This window comes from Pelobates fuscus, chromosome 6 (assembly GCF_036172605.1).
Source record: "Pelobates fuscus isolate aPelFus1 chromosome 6, aPelFus1.pri, whole genome shotgun sequence".
NCBI lineage: Eukaryota > Metazoa > Chordata > Amphibia > Anura > Pelobatidae > Pelobates > Pelobates fuscus.
In genome coordinates, this window is record NC_086322.1 from 51,037,846 (window position 1) to 51,058,677 (window position 20,832).

At 38.4% G+C, this 20,832-nt stretch overlaps 1 protein-coding gene across 1 annotated transcript in view; it reads right to left on the minus strand.

The window, feature by feature from the left end:
- Window positions 1–254: 254 nt before the first annotated feature.
- MXD4 (MAX dimerization protein 4) overlaps window positions 255–20,832 on the minus strand; it is a 40,559-nt gene continuing 19,981 nt past the window's right edge. The window contains exons 3-6 of the mRNA XM_063457684.1: window positions 6,015–6,044; window positions 3,618–3,732; window positions 3,203–3,362; window positions 255–500 (exon numbers count right to left, since the gene is read on the minus strand). Coding sequence (XP_063313754.1) covers window positions 352–500; window positions 3,203–3,362; window positions 3,618–3,732; window positions 6,015–6,044 — 454 coding nt within the window. The 3' untranslated portion in view covers window positions 255–351. The remainder of the gene's footprint in view (window positions 501–3,202; window positions 3,363–3,617; window positions 3,733–6,014; window positions 6,045–20,832) is intronic.

A 20,832-nucleotide genomic window follows, 5' to 3' on the forward strand; every position in this document is an offset into this window, starting at 1 on the left:
AAAAATATCTGACTTGCACTTTCCTGTGTTTCCATGTAATACTTAATAATGGAATGATATGCTTGAAACAAAATAGGTTTCATTGAGTTTTAACCTTCTTCTGTAAATAATTTTAAAACTTTGATTTCATATCGTCCCCTCAATGTCAAAGTGCAGCCCGAGTTAGTGTCTTTGAGGGGACAAACAATGGCAGGAGTTCATTTTTTAAATTGAGAATCAAGCTGAGCGGAGGTTGGCATTTTTGTGACTTGGTATTCTTGCTTTTTTTTTTTTTAAGTTTTTTTGTATTCATTTGTTTTCTCTTAAGTGCCTTCAGCTGGATGGTCCTGAGTTGGTTCAGTATTTTGACCACTACGACAGCCTGGAATTGAGTCTCAGGGAATGTGTAAAACTCCCATCACTGGAGCCACTTTGCAAACTGTAGTGGTCTTCCACATCACTGGCACTTCCGATACTGTCCATTTCCCCTGGTGTAAACTCCATGCTTTCAATGTCTACTTCTAGAGAAAAAAAAGGAAAGAAAGCAAACAAAACACATGGATTAAATACTATTATATCATGTAATACTCCTTTCTATAAAAACATGGAGCAAATCCACAAAACAAAACAGAATCACCATAACTACAGAAAGAAAAAAACAGTAGTAGTGTATTATAAATCTCTTCTCACATCAGTTCATTTAGATGCCAAAAACATAGAAGAAAAATTATTTTGTTAGAAAGGTAGATAAGCTAGAAAAATTAGAAAAACAGGTATAGGAGAGAAGTCTCTAGCTATTCGTACCTGTCTGTGCCTTTGAGGGCAACCTATAATGTGGCTAAACTAGTGTTACATTTAGACTGCACTAATTAAGATTTCCCTACACAACAAACTGCCTAAATATATAAGTGAGATAGACAGAAAAGTATTAATTAAAATCCAAATGTGATGAAAAAAATTAAAAATAAACAATCATGAGATTCACAAAAAAAATAAAATAAAGTGTGTTCCAAATTATAGAGACCAGCAGGGAGACAATCATTTTGCCAATCAGGCGGCTCGTCAAGAAGAATCATGGTGATGTTGGAGTTCATTCTGTCTCAGTTGACACCGATCACCATTAAGCATTTACCACTTTGCAAATTGGACAAAGAGGAAGTTTTCCAATTAATGCCATACCAACTCCGCCAGGAGACTATAAGATGTTCAGCTCATTGCACTTTACTTACGATCATCTGAGCAAGTTGCCTTTAGTATTTCCATACACCTAACTTGCACACACTGTACGTATAGATTGGTGTTAGTGCATAACAACACTTAAACAGAATAGACTCGTGTTTTTTTTCCTCTACAGGCTACATTATGAAATTGTGATTGGCATTGGCAACATAGCTTTTCCACATTGGAGCTAGCTGAAGCCGGTTTAAAGTTGAGTGAGTTAGTAACTGAATGCATCTTGGTGGTAATTTGAGCATCTAATAAGTAGAGCAGCAATTAAAACTGCCCATTAATTTCTATGGAAGGTGTGAAATCCTTCAGTAGCTGTTAATTACTAGTCATTAAAAATGAACTTTTGGAACATCAAAACAGCTTGAAATTACAATCTGTAGTGAGAGTCAGTTTAGCACTTACAAATTTGTCGCTAAATAATTTAGAAAAGCATGGAAACAAGCCCAATATTTGCAGGACAAAGTCTTACCCAGAACCAAGCAGAGAATGGAAACAGCTACACATGGCTTGACCATGCCTGTAGAAAAGAGTTTTGACCCAGAGTGGTGCTGTTGCAACCACAGTAATTGCCAGGCAAGGTTTTCGGCTGATGATCCCTAACTTGGATCTTCACTCTCCTTATCTTTGGTCTGTTCTCCCATCTAACATTACAACTGCACATGTCCCATCTCTTCATGGAATGCCTCACAGCAACCTACAAGTAACCTCTCAAAAACCAAACGTATCATCTTCCAATTTTTACTCATTGCAATATGGTTTCATGAAATTAACAAATTGCCCTCAAGATGCATGTCAGTTCCTCCAACAATGACAGTGGTGGGTTACAAAAAAAAAAAAAAAGAAAATAAGAAAAATACAGATACACTTCTCCAGAGAGAGAGAGTGTGTGTTGCAGTGTTACATAGTTACATAGTTACATAGCTGAAAAGAGACTTGCGTCCATCAAGTTCAGCCTTCCTCACATATGTTTTTTGCTGTTGATCCAAAAGAAGGCAAAAAAAAAAAACAGTTTGAAGCACTTCCAATTTTGCAACAAGCTAGGAAAAAAATTCCTTCTTGACCCCAGAATGGCAGTCAGATTTATCCTTGGATCAAGCAGTTATTACCCTACATTGAAAGATTATATCCTTGAATATTCTGTTTTTGCAAGTATGCATCTAGTAGCTGTTTGAACATCTGTATGGACTCTGATAAAACTACTTCTTCAGGCAGAGAATTCCACATCCTGATTGTTCTTACAGTAAAAAAACCTTTCCTTTGCCTTAGACAAAATCTTCTTTCTTCTTGTCTAAACGCATGACCTCGTGTCCTATGTAAAGTCCGGTTTGTGAATAGATTTCCACACAATGGTTTGTATTGGCCTCGAATGTATTTGTATAATGTTATCATATCCCCTCTCAGGCGACGTTTTTCTAAACTAAATAAGCTTAAATTTGTTAACCTTTCTTCATAGCTGATATGTTCCATTCCTTTTATTAATTTTGTAGCCCGCCTCTGCACTTTTTCTAGTGCCATAATATCCTTCTTTAGAACAGGTGCCCAAAATTGCACAGCATATTCAATATGTGGTCTTACCAGTGATTTATAAAGAGGCAAAATGATATTCCCGTCCCGAGAATGAATGCCCTTTTTCATGCATGACAATACCCTACTGGCCTTGGCCACTGCTGATTGACATTGCACATTGTTGCATAGTTTGTTGTCTATAACAATTCCCAAGTCCTTTTCGTTTGTTGTTATCCCTAATTCGTTTCCATTAAGGGTATACGTTGCTTGTGTATTCTTTACGCCGAAGTGCATAACTTTGCATTTTTCAACATTACATTTCATCTGCCATTTGAGTGCCCAGTCCTCCAGTCTATCTAAATCCCTCTGCAGCAAAGTAATATCTTGCTCACATTGTATTATTTTACAAAGTTTTGTGTCATCTGCAAACACTGTCATTTCCAGAGTAATATTTCTAGACCCTGGAGAATGCACACATCTTTCTCACCTTGCTCCGAGTCAGTAGACATGATGGAGCCCATACTATCTGTCCGCATTCGCTCCATCCCATGGACAGACAGCTGCTCTAAACGGCACTTGAGGTAGCGATGTTCTCTCTGAAGCTGCTCCTTAATATTAAGTGCTTTTCGGTCCTGTTCTTCTAGTTTCTAAACACATTTAAAAAAAAAAAAAAATCAACATAAAATAAGAATTAATGAATGTGCAAAATAACTAACATGTGTACCGTGCTAAAAAACAAGCCCTGTACACTGGGTTCTATTTATGGAACATTGGTGACAAACATCTCTAGAGAATTTAAAATGTGCAGAACACAAAATACAATATAAATTACTTTTTAAATTACATAAGAATATGGCAAAAAACAAATATGGACATTTGATAGTACGGAGTACAGAACTTACCTTGATGTGCATTTTTGCTCTTTTTAAGAGGCTTAAAGTGGTATGTCTGTTGCTATCTGGCCCAAGTGGCACTAGTTGTTTAAGCTGCTCCAAGTATAGTCGTAGTTTTGCTCGCCTGGAAAACAAAAAATACAGAAGAATTTTTAGATTATTTGCATAATGTCTGTCGTTTATGAATTGCAACAAGTGGATTTAACAATAAATAACACTTTTACCAGTTCAACTGTTGAAAAAAAAGCAGGTATGCAGTGTTGGCAAAACATCTGACTCATGTCTGATTTCCTACATTATTGCACGTTTTGGGGCACTCTGTGTTATCAGCTCTTAAACCAAAACCCACTATTGTCTTCAGGGAAACCCTATGAAGGCATTTTAGCAACTCCTCCATGAAGAACTGCTTTGTCTTTGTGACATTTGTGAGAATATCTCTTATCAGTGATGGATTGGTAATATTTGTATTTTTGACATAGAGATTTTTTTTTTTTTTTAGAGTGCAATTCTCATGCTTGTTTTTGTGCTCCTATGTGCATTTTCGAACAGTGGACCTTCTTTGACAGCATTGTGTATAGAATTAAAAAAAGTATATTAGTTTTAAAGTAAAACAGAACAAGTACCATATTGGTTCAATTATAAACAGAACTATTCCATCAGCAAGAAATCCTTGAGTTTTAGAATAAAATTTATAATCAGGTCTCATTACCGTATATTTTTTAACATTATGGGTCCACGTCAGCCACATTCAGTACATGAGGGCATTCAGCCAGTCATGGGATCATGTAAAGGCAGACGTTGTACATTAGGTTTAGTTTCAAATAGCAGTCACAAAGATCACAACCTTCTTTACAAGTTACTAAATCTAGTAAATACCAGAAGAAGTTTACAAATAATCTACAAACAGTAGCCATTTCAGCTTTTGTGACATTCAGTGAACCAGCAGATATCCAAGGGGATTTAAATGTATGGCATTCCTTTTCTTCTTTTTATTTAACGGGACACTATAGTCACCAGAACCCCTACAGCTTAATGTAGTAGTTCCAGTGTCTATAGCCTGTAAATGGAAACATTGCCAAACATTTCAATGTTTCAGAGAAACACCTAGTCACTCAGACGGACACTAAAGATGCTTCCTATCTCAGTGCAACACATAGGTTCAGCGTAGCTACGCTCTGCATAGAGATGCTGAATGCACCACATAGATTCAATGCATCTCTATGAGAAGATGCTGACTGGCGCAGCGCTACATTTTGCCATGCATGCACAAGAACCTTGCAATGCTTTCCTATTGGAGGTGGGGCCAACCGAGCAAGACCAGCGCAGTTAGGGAGAAAATCTAAGCAATCTGAGTAGGCCTGAAACCTAAAAAACTCACTCCAGGACTTATATTCCTAACACTATAGAGTTCCTTTAAGTGCTTCCATCTAACCCTTAAGAGTCAAAAAGGGGTAGTCAACTGGCACGATAATGCTCACTAAATTAATGTTTTATTTTTATTTTTATTTATTTTTATTTTTTTGAGAAAGAGAAACACAACTTCAACATTTACTGCAGAGGCCAGACGAGTCACACATGGCATGGAATGAGGCAGAATCAAAGAGATCTAGTACAGAGAACTATTTTGGACCAAGACGCTTCAGCTTAAAGCTGTTAGTTAAAAATACAGCTCTTTGAAGAAATTGAGAAAGATAACAAATGTGATAACTAAAGCCTTCATAAGATCTTGCAGTGAATGTGTAAAAATAGGCCAGTAATAACATCAAACGACTGCTATAGGAAGTGAGAGGCATATAGCTGACAACACCGCATATGTTTTCAGCATGGAACCTACATGACAATTTTATATCCCTTCATACGTGTCTGATCAGTGGGAGGTGATAAGTCACTGATCTCTTAGAAATACCATCTCTTAAATGCAGTCAGTGGAAGTAATGAAGATTACTCACAGTGAGATATTCAACCTGGTCTGCTACTGCTCAAAGTCAAACTCACTTAAAGAAAAAAAAACAAAGAAACTTGATCTTCCTAACCTTGACCTATTATGAGTTTAACCCCTTAAGGACACATGACATGTGTGACATGTCATGATTTCATTTTATTCTAGAAGCTTGGTCCTTAAGGGGTTAAAAGCAATTGGTAAATAGACCCTATAATGACTTAAATAGAATTAAAGCACCTCCAAAACTGTGAATCCTGAAGATACATAATGTACTGTATGCTGGGGACTTTGGGTTGGATGGGACTTAAACTCAGGGAGCACCTGCCCTCAAAGTAATGTGGGCAATGCCCTGGCTGGGAATCAGGGGAGTTACCATGCACAGCCCATCAAAGCCAGGTACTCCCTAATCCTAAAATACCTGTTGAGAATTAAAACAAGAACCCAATTAGTACAAAAGAGCTCACCTGTGTTTTTCTAGCTCATTGTGTGATGACCTATTAAGAAAGAAAAAAATGTTAAAGCAAAGATTTCTATATCACAATCATTGGCGGCTGGTGAAGTTTTAAGATGGTGGGGCACCAGACTCCTCCCCCAGAATCGTATTCCTCCCGATAGAGTACAGAGATACTCATACAATACAGAGAGCTTAGCATAATACAGATGCTCATACAATAAAACAAGCTGGGCAAAACATATCTATAGATATGAAAGAGGTCTATAAAATACATATAACGGAGTACAATATAGAGATAATCATACCACAAATAGAGCTGAGAAAAAAAAATAGACATTTAATACACAGAGCTGGGTATAATACAAAGATACCTATACAATATACAGAGCTGAGTAGACTACAGAGATACCTATACAACAGGTAGAGCTGAGTAAAATACAAAGAAATAACACACAGAGCTGGGCACAGTATGGAGATAACACAACTATCCCACACAATACCCATGCAGTGCATGTCTCTGTATAATGCTCCAGCACACTATCTCTGTCTATCATCCTAGCCCGCTCATAGCTCTCCCTCTCATGATCTCATCGACAATAGGGCTCCTGCTATGATAACTTTGGCTTTCTATTTTTTTTTTTTTTTGCGGTTATGTCAGCTACTCCATTATCTCTCAGCACATAGTGTGCTAAAGCATTAAGATACTGATAGATTTCTTATTACCTTTGCAGCTGGCAATACAATTATGCTGCATTGGTATATGGGGCCCAGCAGTAACTGACATGGTTAACAGAAGCAACAATCTTTACAGATTAAAACACATTGAAATCCAAATCAGATCAGTCCTCTGAGTCACAGCCCCAGTCCTGCAAGTTGAATATTTGCAACGTTTCAACTAGCTACAGCATGAGTGTCTTGGGTCTCAGCTGTAGAGTGACTGAGCACTGTAAAAAAAAGATGGTTAGTATGTGCGGTAGGGGTTATTAAAACTGGTAGTGACAGGCAGCACAGTGTTCTGTGTCAGAAATGTCCTCCTCCCATTGCCCTTTCTGGACTTCCATGTTATTAATCATATATTTGAGCACATTCCATTGCTTAATCAGCCATCGCTGGGGCAATTGGAGGAGAGAAAATTATAATATTATACACTTACATTCGGCAGGGGTCAGGAGAATTACACAGTGCACAATCACAACAAAATAATAATATGAAGAATATCACATTATTGTTATGGTAAAGGTTTAAATTAATATTTAAAATGTCTATGTTTTCATTGTAAATATGTTTGTTTGTTTTTTTAAATTCACTATTCTTCATTAAATTCTGGTAAAATTACTTTACACAAAACAAGGTTACAATCATTACAAAATAGAATCCTCAATGTTTAGAGGACATACCACAACGTAGAATTAAACAATTCCAGTTCTAGAATAAGCATTTTGTGAAATATTAGTTTTTACCTATGACCTCTTCTCTCTGTGTTTTATTAAATCCAGGATATTCATCTTACTACGATGAGGTAGAGGTGTTTAGATGTAATTTCATTTAATTATATTTTACAGAACACATTTAACTCAAAATAAACACGTATGTTAAAATAGCCCTACTGCCTATTAATGTGCATGGCATGCCAGTATATTGAAAACATGGTACTAAAGAAAATATGGCATTTTATAAATTTGGAAATAATGATAATGAAAAACAGCTTTATAAACGTACTTGGGTGACTTAAACACATGTACAGTTATATTGTTTAGTAAATCTATTGCCACTAAGAAAATGCATAAACATTCTTATTCTATCGGGGGCACGAAGATGGCACCCAAGTCCTCCAACAAAACCCCTCTAGATCTCAATTTCTAATTTTTTGACTAGTGAGTCTGTGGGATGTGTGAAGAATTAGGGTTCTGGGATGGTATTGCCTGCCACATCCCTGAAAATTCTGTAACCTAGGGTTGAACTAATTCTTCTTGAAATCCAGGTTTAATCAATAAGCCCATAGGAATAGTCTCACATCTAATCAAATGTTAGTGAGTATGGGTGCCATGTTTTCTTGCAATAAAACAAAACCCAGCACTCAGAGAGGTCAGTTGTGCTGTAACATTTAAGCTTTAATTTTTAGATATATAATAGATTCAATTCAGAGAAGTCTATGTGTAAAATAAAATGAAAATAATGTGTGCAACAACATAAAAACAATAGGTATTTATAAAGTTGCCCTCAATTCTGTTTGCCGCGTTCATTAATAGACATTGAGACAGCCACTAAAAGGTGCTTAAAATAATTGAAATCCTTCATTCTTGTAAATAGGTTTCCCAAAATCTGACAGAAACACAGAAGTAATGCACCACAGCCAGGCACAAACAGGAAATCCTACTGAACTTGGTAAAATAAATAGCATTTCGAAAAGTTTAAGAATAGAGCGGTCTTTCAACCTGGAAAACAGGACTGGAAAAAAGCAGCTTAAATTCGGTGTATCAAACGTCATTATTTTACATAACTGGAATCCTCTCATCATGTCACAAGCCCAGCTCAATGTGAAACAAGACCAGCATACGCTCCCTTACCCATAAATATACACAGCAGCATGTCAGTCCTCGCTACAGCGACAGATCACAACCACATTCTAAATCTTACATGGGGAAAGCTGCACATAGAATATAATGCATTAAAATACAAAGCCATCACACAAACATTCTCCCTTTACAACACCAAGCAATATTCATTTAGACCTGCTTCCTTATGTTAAATTCCAAAAGTGGCATTGGAAATAACTTTGTTATTAAGAATACCAAGACTGTGACTTAGAGAGAGGAGGTGGAACCTTTCCGTGTCCGTGCCCTGCTCACTAGTAACAAAAATAACCCACGGAGGCTTAACAGTGATAAAATGGGAGGGATTCAATTTCACTATAATTTCATGTCCCTTTGTAACACATTAGCCTGAGATTCCCAGCACTCTGCTACATGGCCATTTTATTTGCAGCCCTGCCTGTTAACACGTTAACTTTAAATTTAACTTTTTTTTTTTTCTAAAACGGGAAACCAAGTGAGATTTTTTGTTACCCAGAAAGGGCGACTTGGCAGTTAATTTTTTTCCACCGCCTTGTTTTTAGGATATTTTCATGGCCAGGGATGAGGAGAGTTGTGGAATAAAGGCAAAATCTTAGCAGTTAGTGATCAAAACTTGCAGGTTAATTCACCAAAGTGAGAATTCAATGTGAATTTCAAAAATAATGCCAGTATAGCCAAACCTTATTTTTTCAGATGCATGCACAGTGTCTAATCTCTGTAACACTCCGTTTCCTCAGATCACCACCTCTTATCATTTGGTTTTTTTTTCAATTTGAAAGCATTTTTATTTATTTATTTATTTATTTTCTTGCCATATCAATTTGTTGGCGCCTGCTCGCCAGGGTACAGAAAGAAAAGGGGGAAATTGCAGGTACATTGGTTACATAATAGGGTGCTGCACACTCTTAACAACTTGAAAACCAATCATACAGTTCACCAGAGACATCATAAACATTTCCCATGTTGTCTGTTACGGAACTTAGGCGATATCCAATGTTGGCTGTGCTAACTCTCACGCCCCTCCATTTACTATTATGGGCTGTGGTGTGTCTTACACCAGAGTGTGATCCGGCTCTTATTGCTACGTGTCTCTTATCATTTGTTTTTGAGAGCCCCCTCACCCAACATTCTCAGCCTAACCCTCCTCAACTCAGGAGAAACCAGAATTTTCTTGACCTCCTGCAACTTTCAGCTGATGTCTGTTCTCAACTCTCATCCATCCCTACCTTCTCATGTCCCTCTCTGGATATCTACTGATAGAACACTACCCTCACCTCTGCCCTAGACGGTGCAGCCCCACTCCAAATATACACCTCAACGAGGACGCGCCTCCAACCATGGCACACTAAGTCAATTTGCTACCTGCAGAGATGCTCCCGTTCAGCCAAACGCTGCTGGAGGAAGACTTGAACCATGTCAGACTTTCTCCATTATAAATTCATCTTGCGTTTAACCCTTGTTAACCAATAATAGTTTTCCTCTCTCATTAGTTCATACTCCAACAATTCCAAGATTCACGGATGACTTTATCACCTTCCAGTTCTGCTACTTTCCCATCTTGGTGTTTGGTTGCTGTCCCCCCTCGATGCCCTTCCTTTTGTGGTTTTTACCCCACCTCCTCTAGACTGTAAGTTCATTTGAGCAGGGTCCTCATCAACGTATTGTTCCTATAACATTTTGTAATGGTCTCATTTATTGTTCATTTTCCCCCACTCATAATATTGTAAGGTGCAGTGGAATAAGCTGGCGCTATATAAATGCCCCAAAATAGAATACTAACTATGCTTTTAGATCGCCTAAGTTGGTATTAAATTTGTAATTCATATAGATGGGTTAGATGTTAGGCATTAGAGAGATTAAAATTACTACATTCATGATTCGTCAAATTGTTTTTTAAGCTTTAAGCACAGTAAAATCAAATTGTTTTTCAAGCTATAAACAGTAGGGTTCCCCCATCACGGTTTAGGAGAATTATGATACAAAATCAAGAACAAATATAGATAAGGCAGACTGGATGGGCAGATAGCTATTAAAAGGACACTCTTGGCTGAAGTAACTGGGTAGATTTCATACGTGTCATTGCACAAAATTAATTTCCCCTCAATACATACGTTTTCCCCCATTGTTGCAGTTGAGGTTGATGATATTTATCACTTTTAAAAGAATGACCTGTCTATACGATAGAAATATAAAACAAAAATAGAACTTGCACTATGCACAAAGCAAGCCAAACATGACTGAACCTTTTGTGTATAATAAAAAAAATACATAATTCTGGACAACATGAGTGCTTATTTTGTGTTTCTATCCCAAAAGGATCGTAATCAAACAAATAGATTTTCACTTGCAGAAAACGTTCTCTGGCAATGATTTGAACTATGGTCTCTAGAGACATAAATCACAAGAAGCTGAATATTTTGATTCAATTCGACTAACATTTCTGCTTATTCTGCACATTCTGGCTGTCTTACACATTCAGGAGGCAAGATGAATTACACAAACCTGGCAAAATTATTACCATGTGTAAACCCTTTATTTAAAAGGGGGGGAAAAGTAAAATAGACTGACGAGCAAAAACACAAGACCAGAAAAGATCAGGCAAGAGGATACAAATACTTTCCAAACAAGCCATGATCCAGGCCCACTTGCCTAAATCCAATTCAACGGTCTAAGATACATTATTTGTTAACTGTAAAACAAATTTTGGCAAACACTCATATTTGAACTTACCTTTCTCCTATCCAAGGCACTTAAATTAGTCTTGTATTAAAGTTGCAAAGGTTTAAAAATAATATCAGGAAGCATTACTTTGCTGAGAGGGTAGTGGATGCATGGAATAGCCTTCCAGCTGAAATGGTAAAAGGTAAACATAGTGAGGGAGTTTAAGCATGCCCGGGATAGGCAGAAGGCTATCCTAACTATAAGATAAGGCCAGGGACTAATGAAAGTATTTAGAAAATTGGGCAGACTAGATGGGCCGAATGGTTCTTACCTGCCGTCACATTCTATGTTTCTATTGGTCTAGTGCACTAGAATTGTCACATTTAAATAGAGGATTTGGGGATTGTATACAAGCAACCTTTTGTTTTTGGACAAGATATCTTTGTCAACATAAGCTAGTAAATGTGGCTTGTGGAAGAAGAGAGAGGGAACTGAGGAGGACAATTGTAATGAGAGAAAGTCACCCAGGAAGGTGGGAGGATATCCTAAAGAGGTAGGACTTCTTAAAGAACTGGAGGCTACAGTAGATATGAATCTGCTCACATCCTTCACTGGGGCTGATACTATACTTTTCCTATTGACTTGGCTAAGTTAAAGGACCACTATAGTGCCAGGAAAACAAACTTGTTTTCTTGGCACTATATTGTCTTTGGTTCCCCCCCACCCTCAGGGCCCACTCTCACCGGGCTGAAGGGGGAGGAAGGGGTTAAATTCTTACCTTTCCAGCGCCGGGATTCTCCTCCCTTTTTCAACGTCATCCGCTGAATGCGCATGCGCGGCAAGAGCCGCGCGCGCGCATTCAGTCAGTCCACAGGAAAGCATTTCTCAATGCTTTCCTATGAACGCTGACATCTTCTCACTGTGAAAATCACAGCGAGAAGCGCGGAAGCGCCTCTAGCAGCTGTCAATGAGACAGCCACTAGAGGCTGGATTAACCCTAATGTAAACAGTTTACAGCTGCAGGGTTAACCATAGATGGACCTGGCACCCAGACCACTTCATTGAGCTGAAGTGGTCTGGGTGCCTATAGTGGTCCTTTAAAGTGCAACAATATTTTAATTGCAGGCGCCCTTGGCAATGACTGAAAGATGCCCTCCATCTTCAAACTCTTTTATTGTCATGGAATAAGAAGAATGATAAGCAAGGTATTCACACACATTATTTTCAAAGGCGATAAAATGGAGGCTTATAGTTGGGTGAAAGTATTTAGATGACATTTTTGATGCCCTCATCTTTAGCGGGTCTAAAAGCAGAGCATGACTTAAGGTACACATGCACAAATTGTACGGATAACACATTACATTAGGAATAGATCTAACTTATACACTCTGTTGGCAAAATGGCAAGCAAATGTATAAATTAAAATACTCACCGGAAGAACAGTTGCTGCAGGGTTCCTATACGCCAAACTTGGACCTGATAGAATGGCTAATCCTGAACAATATCCTACCATTCCTGAAGTGGTGGCACACGTTCAGAGTTGTGCCAGGAAACTGCATAATTTAGGGGTGGGACGGCTGGATATTCCAATGGCAAAGTCGTAAAGACCAAAAATGAAATTACGTAGAACAGAATAACCTTTTATCTGTTATCTATAAATATATCAGCCAAATTAGTATATTATGCTCTATAAAATAGCACCAAGTCATGCTAGATATGACGAGTGCACTTAAAAACACAAACTTCTGGGAAGGAGCCTACGGTTCTGCTTCAGTTACTGCACGAAGACTGAAAAGTTTGCTGTACAAAGCCAAGTGGTGCATTCATTTTACATTGTTGTTTACATCTGCCATAAACACAACAAACAAAGTATATTGCAGAGCTTCTGCTAAGTATTTTCATGGGTGTCTAGGGTCTGTTGTGAGTGGAAACATACTGGTGTTTAAAAACACAGCACAATAAAACATACAGGACTTTTTAAACACTAGCAAACCAAGAACCCTATTGGTCAGAAAGCTCTACACATTGAATGGAATGTTAACGGATAAAATAATAAATGATATATTATATTAAAACAATTTACTATGCTGTCTTTCAAGATGGAGATTAATGGTTTACTATGCCATAAGAGTCAGAAATAGGTAGTTTTAGTACAGCTGTTTACTCCATTTACATACAGTAAGCATTAGGCCTGCAGGCTTATCCATGTTCACCGGTGGAGTCTCGGTAATGTGGATTCAATTTAAAATACCAGTTTGAATGCTTCTCCTTCAGACAGTGCTCTCTATTTAAAGACACTGGGGGTGGGGAGGAAAAAACAAAACAAAGTCCCTCTGGCAGCATGTATTGAGTTCGGCAGAAAATAAGTGAACTGTCACCAGACACACAAAAAAAAATGTAAGTCTTAAATACATTTGCAGTCTGAGCAGAGGCAGAATTCATAGAGCCCTACATATTAAACCTCTTAAACAAAGACACCATCTGGTGTGCAGTTCAATCAAACGAATCAAAATATGGTTTTACGGAGTCTGTGTTGGTTTGTGTTTTATAGGACTGATCCGTTTTACATATAATAACTCTATAGATCACTTTAACACCATTTTATTGGCAGCTTGCAAAGATAACCTTTTCAGTACAACAGGTATAAGCGACTAATCCTAAAATATCCCACTAGCCTTGGCAGTCACTATGAACTCAAACAAGAATTTTCTTAGTGAACTCTTGAAAAATCATCATTATTGACACATTTCCTAAACCACTAACCCCCCCAAATTGTACCCACACTACTCATGACTGTTAATCAATCTTCGTTTCAAACCAATGTTTTTTGAAAATTGAAATTCAGATCTTGGCTTTCTACATCAGAAAGCAGATAATTGATGTACAACTCCCAGAAGACTTTGTGGTGCCATAAGGCATTGGTTAAAAGGAGAGAAACAGCAGTGCAAAACAGAAAATTCTGTGAGAATCGTGATTGTCTGAAACACTTCCTAGTTTGATGATGGCTCATGGCAGATCCTGAACAGCCTAGGATTTGTCGCAAATACAGGTTCTTGAAATGTGCAGGATTTTTTGTTTGTTTTTACTGTTTTTTGCACATGCAATTTCAATGTATTATTCATATAATGCAGTAAAGGGAGAATAAGTCACCTCCAGCTAGGAGTCTCCATTTAATTCTGAACTCTCACTCTAGACCCTCTCACCTACATGTACTGTTTACAGTTAATTACATTAAATGCTGATCTGTTGATCACCCAGTCAGTGAATATATATATTGCACTGCAAAAATTGTTCAGGAATGGTTTGAGAAGAAATAGAGTTTAAGGTTTTGCCTTGGCTTCCAAGTTCCGGATCGCAAACCGATTGAGCATCTGTAGGATGTGCTGGAGCAACAAATCAGATCCATGGAGGCCCCAACTCGCAACTAGTGGGATCTGCTGCTAATGTCTTGGTGCCAGTAACAACAGGACAAATTCAGAGGATTTGTGGAGTCCATGCCTCAACACATTAGATCTGTTTTGGCAGCGAGGGGAACTTATATGATATTAGGCAGATGGTTTTAAAGGACCACTCTAGGCACCCAGACCACTTCAGCTTAATGAAGTGGTCTGGGTGCCAGGTCCAGCTAGGGTTAACTAATTGTTTTATAAACATAGCAGTTTCAGAGAAACTGCTATGTTTATCAATTAGTTAAGCCTTCCCCTATTTCCTCTAGTGGCTGTCTCACTGACAGCCGCTAGAGGCGCTTGCGTGATTCTCACTGTGAAAATCACAGTGAGAGCACGCAAGCGTCCATAGGAAAGCATTATGAATGCTTTCCTATGTGACCGGCTGAATGCGCGCGCAGCTCTTGCCGCGCGTGCGCATTCAGCCGACGGGGAGGAACGGAGGCGGAGAGGAGGAGGAGAGCTCCCCGCCCAGCGCTGGAAAAAGGTAAGTTTTACCCCTTTTCCCCTTTCCAGAGCCGGGCGGGAGGGGGTCCCTGAGGGTGGGGGCACCCTCAGGGCACTCTAGTGCCAGAAAAACGAGTATGCTTTCCTGGCACTAGAGTGGTCCTTTAATGTTGTAGCTGATCAGTGTATGCATGCATAGATGTATATAGATTTATATTACATTCACGAGCTATCAGATCTTACTCTTTAATATATTTGACCACATTAATATTGCATAAATTCAACTGTGCTATAAGGCAAGCAGAAAGACAATTAACATATAACTTACTAGGAGTGATTACACTAGATGATAACTAAATTATTCTATATTGTGCTTTGCTTTAGATATTAGCACAGACAGTGATATACACATAGCTAAATTACTGAATCATTCTAATAATTAAGTCATCCATCAAGGTTTTAAAATATCATCACTCATGCTTATTGCTGAAACCACAAAACCCTTTAACCAGATAAAAGTGTTATGAAATCACAATGTATGGTCTCTAGAGTAAGCTTTGATGTGGGCTGAGTAAGAGATAATGCACAACCTTCAAGAACGAAAATATTTTATATATGGAACACAGGTCTATAAGGTAGGATGCAGAGATGTGATCGGCAGCAAATATAACATATTGAAAGCACTATTATTCCCAGAATCCTTCCTTTGCTCCTGTCTAAAGCAACTTAACAAAATTACCAAGTGTCTTGGGGGGAAAAAAAACAAAACAAAACTTTAGCTCAACAAATATTCACAGATTCCCCCAGCCCCCCTCTCCCCACGTCTACAGGCAGTTTTATGCCATCTGAGATAGCTCAAAACTGTGGGTGTTATTCAAAACAGAAGCATGTTTCCCAGGAGCTAAATAAAGCTCTCCTGTGCCAGCAGTTATTTAACATGTGGCAGAGGTCAGGACTCCGGAGTCAAATATCTTTCAATGCTGGTGAAACATACATTTATCAAGGGTTTATTTGACGCAGTTTGAAGTGGGCAGAATATGCTATGGTCTAGTACACCTGGTAATTAGTTGCCTCACACCACTTTTCCTCGTCTTTGCAAAGTACTGAAATAAACTAAGCAGGTTGCCCCAAAGAATGCAGAGCGTCATACGTTTAAAAGTGGTCCATCACTTTCCAGGTTTTTTATTATTATTATTATGGTTACTTATCCTCTATATTAAACAAACATGTATTTGTGAGGTCTGTAAAGTACTATTAAATGTAAAAACCGCATCATTGGATTTACCTGTAACGTGGACCTGAGTTCTTCCATCTTGACTCCTTGTCAAGCATTGGGTCAAATATTCCGCAAAGAGACACCACAGAGAGAGGAGGAGAAATAGAAACATTGTTTCCATTCCCCACCCTCCAATACAGTGTATGCCTTGACTGTGCCAGGACTCTAATACATTTAAAAGAAAACAAAATATCACATGAAAAAGTTAATACAAGTTACAGTGGATTTTCAATGTATTATGCAATGGTGTCATTTTCAGAGAAAGGTTCCCATTTAACCACAGTGTGGACTGCACATGGCTACGATATGAGGAAGTAACCCTTTAGATTGTGCCACAATTTAATTTTATTCTAAAGAAATACAGTTATCAAAATTCATTGCTGCAAGACCACAACTCGTGTCAGCCTCTGCCAAACTTCTCTCCAACAACAGCTGCCAAGAAACCACTATAAAGTGATTTTCGCATGATATTTAGGCGTCTTATGAGGAAAGGGGGAGTTTAACAGGTTAATTCTACTTAAAAAAAAAACAAACAAAAAAAAAAAGCATTAAAATCTCTATACTAGATCTAGACCCATGAGAAAATCTACACATGGGCTCAATGCATGCCAGTCTTGCAGGAATAATTAAATAGGGAAAGGGGCATGAGACAGAATTGTACACAAATATAAATTATATGGATTTCTGGGCTGAAGAATGCATTTCATATGCAAAGACGTAGGTTTGATTTTTTTTTTTGTCAAAGCCGTGCTATTTAAATGAGTGCGCCCCAGACTTAAAACAAAAAGGCTAAGTGAAGTGTGAATGTCTTCCATTCATCAGACTTTTGAATAACAACTCAAGGCCTATTTACAAATTTCTCTATGTGAAAACTATTAGATGGCTAGTCGAAACACAAATGGCAAGCTTGATGAATAGATTGTAACCTCGAGAAATCGACATGCTAGGCATTGTAAACATGACCAGCATGCAAACAATTGAAAATAATCCAATTGGAGGGAGTAGAATACTATACGTGCACAGACACTATTAATGAAAAGTAAACAATACATATATATTTAAATGTAAATACAACTGGACCTCAGTAAACAAAACATATCTCAAGAGAGGTTTAGAGTAAGTCTAAGTAAATGAGACTAAAAGAATAAGAAGAATATGTAGTTTGAAGATGGACAGGGTTATATTGTATTTATCAATTTGAAAATTCAAAGTGAATTTTAAATTTAAGTACAAAATAGCTGACCAGGAAGCATAGCTGACTCCAATTCGACTATTTCCATCTTAATTTTGAGATTTATCTTGAATTCTCACTTTAGTTAAAGGGATACTATAGTACCAGGAATCCTTGCACTATCGTCCCCTCTGCTTCCACCTCCCTAGTGTCCCCTCCGCTCTAGTAAATAAAGGGTTAAAATCCCAACATTTACTTACCTATTCCCAGCACCGATGTCCCTCAGCGCTGAACCGAAGCTCAACGACAAGTGGTGATAATGCGCATGAGCGGCAGATGCCACACGTGCATTACATCTCTCCATAGGAAAGCATTGAGTAAAAAAAAAACCTCCAGCAAGATAAAGATAACTTGCATTGCATATACATTTGAAGACAAACATAGTCTAAGTAGATCCTAGTAATGTCACTTTCCAGACTGGCATCATAAAAAAAGTTTTTATTATTAATATAATTCAAAAACAAATTTATATGATGAAGGCTCAATCTTTAGGCCTATAGTCAACACATTTTATTTGCAACTGAAACACTTTAATATATAGTTTTCTGCTAGAAATGGTAAATTTTGCGATTAAACAAAATAATAATTATCGTTTCTTGGTCTGCTGAGAGTAAATGAGAGTTTAATGTTATTACCAACTTACAGAATATAAATAACCTTGTTGAGAATTCCGTCTCTCTGGGATCAAAAATAGAGACCTACCGGAAGCCTACAGCTCCTATCACTCAAACTCAAACATTTTAATGAAAGAGTGTGGAAACATTTCAACCAAACTAAGGATACAGTTGTATTGTTAGCTTTCAGCTCAGTACTGTAGGCTGCCTGCCGTGGGACCATCAATGAACTGTCACAATGCGTACATAACTTTGGATGCATAATATAAATACAATATACATGTCTATAGATACTGATGGGAGAACCCAGTGTTTTGCATTTGTTTGTTTTTAGTGCAGTGAGGCTGTAAAAGTGCTGTCATTTTGCTTGCTAATCATTTGATGTATTACAGGAATCAAGGTCCTCATGCTATGCTATGCTCACTTTATTTTCATCTGTGAATAAACCGTTCTGTGATTGTATTTCACCATATGTTGCAATTTGGCAGGATGCTTGGAAATCTCGAATTAGTCTTCGAGTTGTGGAAGCTGATGAATGAGATGGGAAAAGGAACTTAATAACAACATCAAGGGCTTTATTCACTATACTATGAATCGAAAACAATATTTTTAAAGGAACACTTCAACATATTGAAGTGGTTATGGTGTCTGGAGTCATGGGCACCACTCATCGTTTACTAGTGATTCTCAGTCATAAGCAGCAGACTGAAGAACGGTCTTCAATGTTAAAATGGCAGCAGCAGATCTATGCTTCAACCTCACACCATAAAAATTCATACCAGGAAGTGATCGGCTGAGGTCGCTCAGCTAAGACTCTCAGCCAATCAATGCCTGCTACCCTCTCCTCCTCGGCTATTTAGTTATTGCAAGCCTTGCTTCATGCTGCTGGGGACAGAGAATTTCTGTTAAGCGGTGAGTAAACTGTTTAGTATTGGTTAGAATGTAACTGTATTGATGCAGGACCAGGAGCCACTGAACTCCAGGCACTATAACCACTTAAAGTGGTTATGGTGCCTGCAGTATTCTTTTATGCATAGGTCTTGTCTTTGCACATTTATTTATAAAAATTGATTTCTGATGGCGTCAATAAATATATTGATGGTATAATTCTCTTCCTTCAAAGATGCTAAATGATAAAATGGGTACAATTTCTATATCATATTTTAATATGATCATTGATTTACCAATTTATAAAATGTTGTTACTTATTCTTGCCAGAACCATTGAATGTGGAAAATTAAATATGGGTGTTTATTTAGGAACAAAGTAGCTGATTTGTAAAAATTCTCAAACTCATCTATAGTATAGCAACTATGACTAAACTGAGGAACCCCTGAATGATACCCGGCAATCCATGTTCAATATGATCCTGGGCAATGAGGACCCGGAGGAGATTCTACTAAACAGGGCTCACCAACCTTTATGCCCTCCCCGCCCCGATGGAGTGCCAAGAGATGTGATATGCTGGATTATTTCATATCAACAGAAGGAGCGCATTATGTCCAAGGCCAGATAATGCCAAACTTGGACATTTTGAAATTCGACACGCCCTCCACCCCATCAGCACCTTAGTGCGAGAGCAGCATATTGCCTACAGCTGGGGCCACCCCTTCAGCTTCCATGCCAGAAAAGGAGAGTCCTGGGCTACACTCAAGGCCCCTGATGATGTGCCACAGTTCCTCCGAGCTTTTGGCTTGCTGCCAACAACAGTGCAGAATTGGATGTTGCATCTTACCTCTGCCACCATGGGAGCAAAGAGTGAGACCAAGGAGGAGGCCAGCGCCTCGTTCTCCAACCAACGTCAGCCGATGGGAGAGGGACCTAATGTGCATGCACGGAGAGCACTACATGCACATTAGGCCTTACCCATAAGAAAGCATTGAATCAGTGCTTTCCTGTGGTGATTTAGTGGACACTGGAAGTCCTCATGCAAAGCAATTGGTAGACAGCCAACCTGATGCAGGGGGAAAAGGACACTGCAATGAGAAGAAGTGGTCTGGGTGGCCCTTTAAGGCGAACTGGACTACAAGGCTCCTGCTATTTATATCCCCATCATCCTATTTAAGCTCAGAAAGAAACATTGTAAGTACTGAAAACAGCAACATTAGTTATTTTAGAAGAATCCAAAGGCAACAATGTTTTCGGTGTGTAAAAAAGTGTGTAAACGAGGCTCAATTCTTGCAGTACATTGAAGATTATAGTCCTGTCTCATCGCTCATCCCTTTGTACAAAGCCCCAGCTGCTCTTTAATCTTCCAGGCACTGTCATCAGATACATCATTATCGCTCGGCTTCATGCTTCACTTTGAGATGGGATCGACCCCACACATCAGTGCACCGTAAAGCCTCTAGACTTCAATCTCTATCTGTGTGCTGCCCTGCTCACTGCACCTCATTTATCTTCAAAGCTCAAAATGTCTGTCATCTGCTCCAGACACAGTCACTTCTCCCATCTGCCAAACAACTGTTTTGGACGTCTGCTATTTAAAAGCACACAGACTTCATACAGAGAAAATAGTTAAAAGTACTCGTTCTTTGGTATCTAAAAACCTCTAATTTGGGCATTATGCCACGGTGGTTA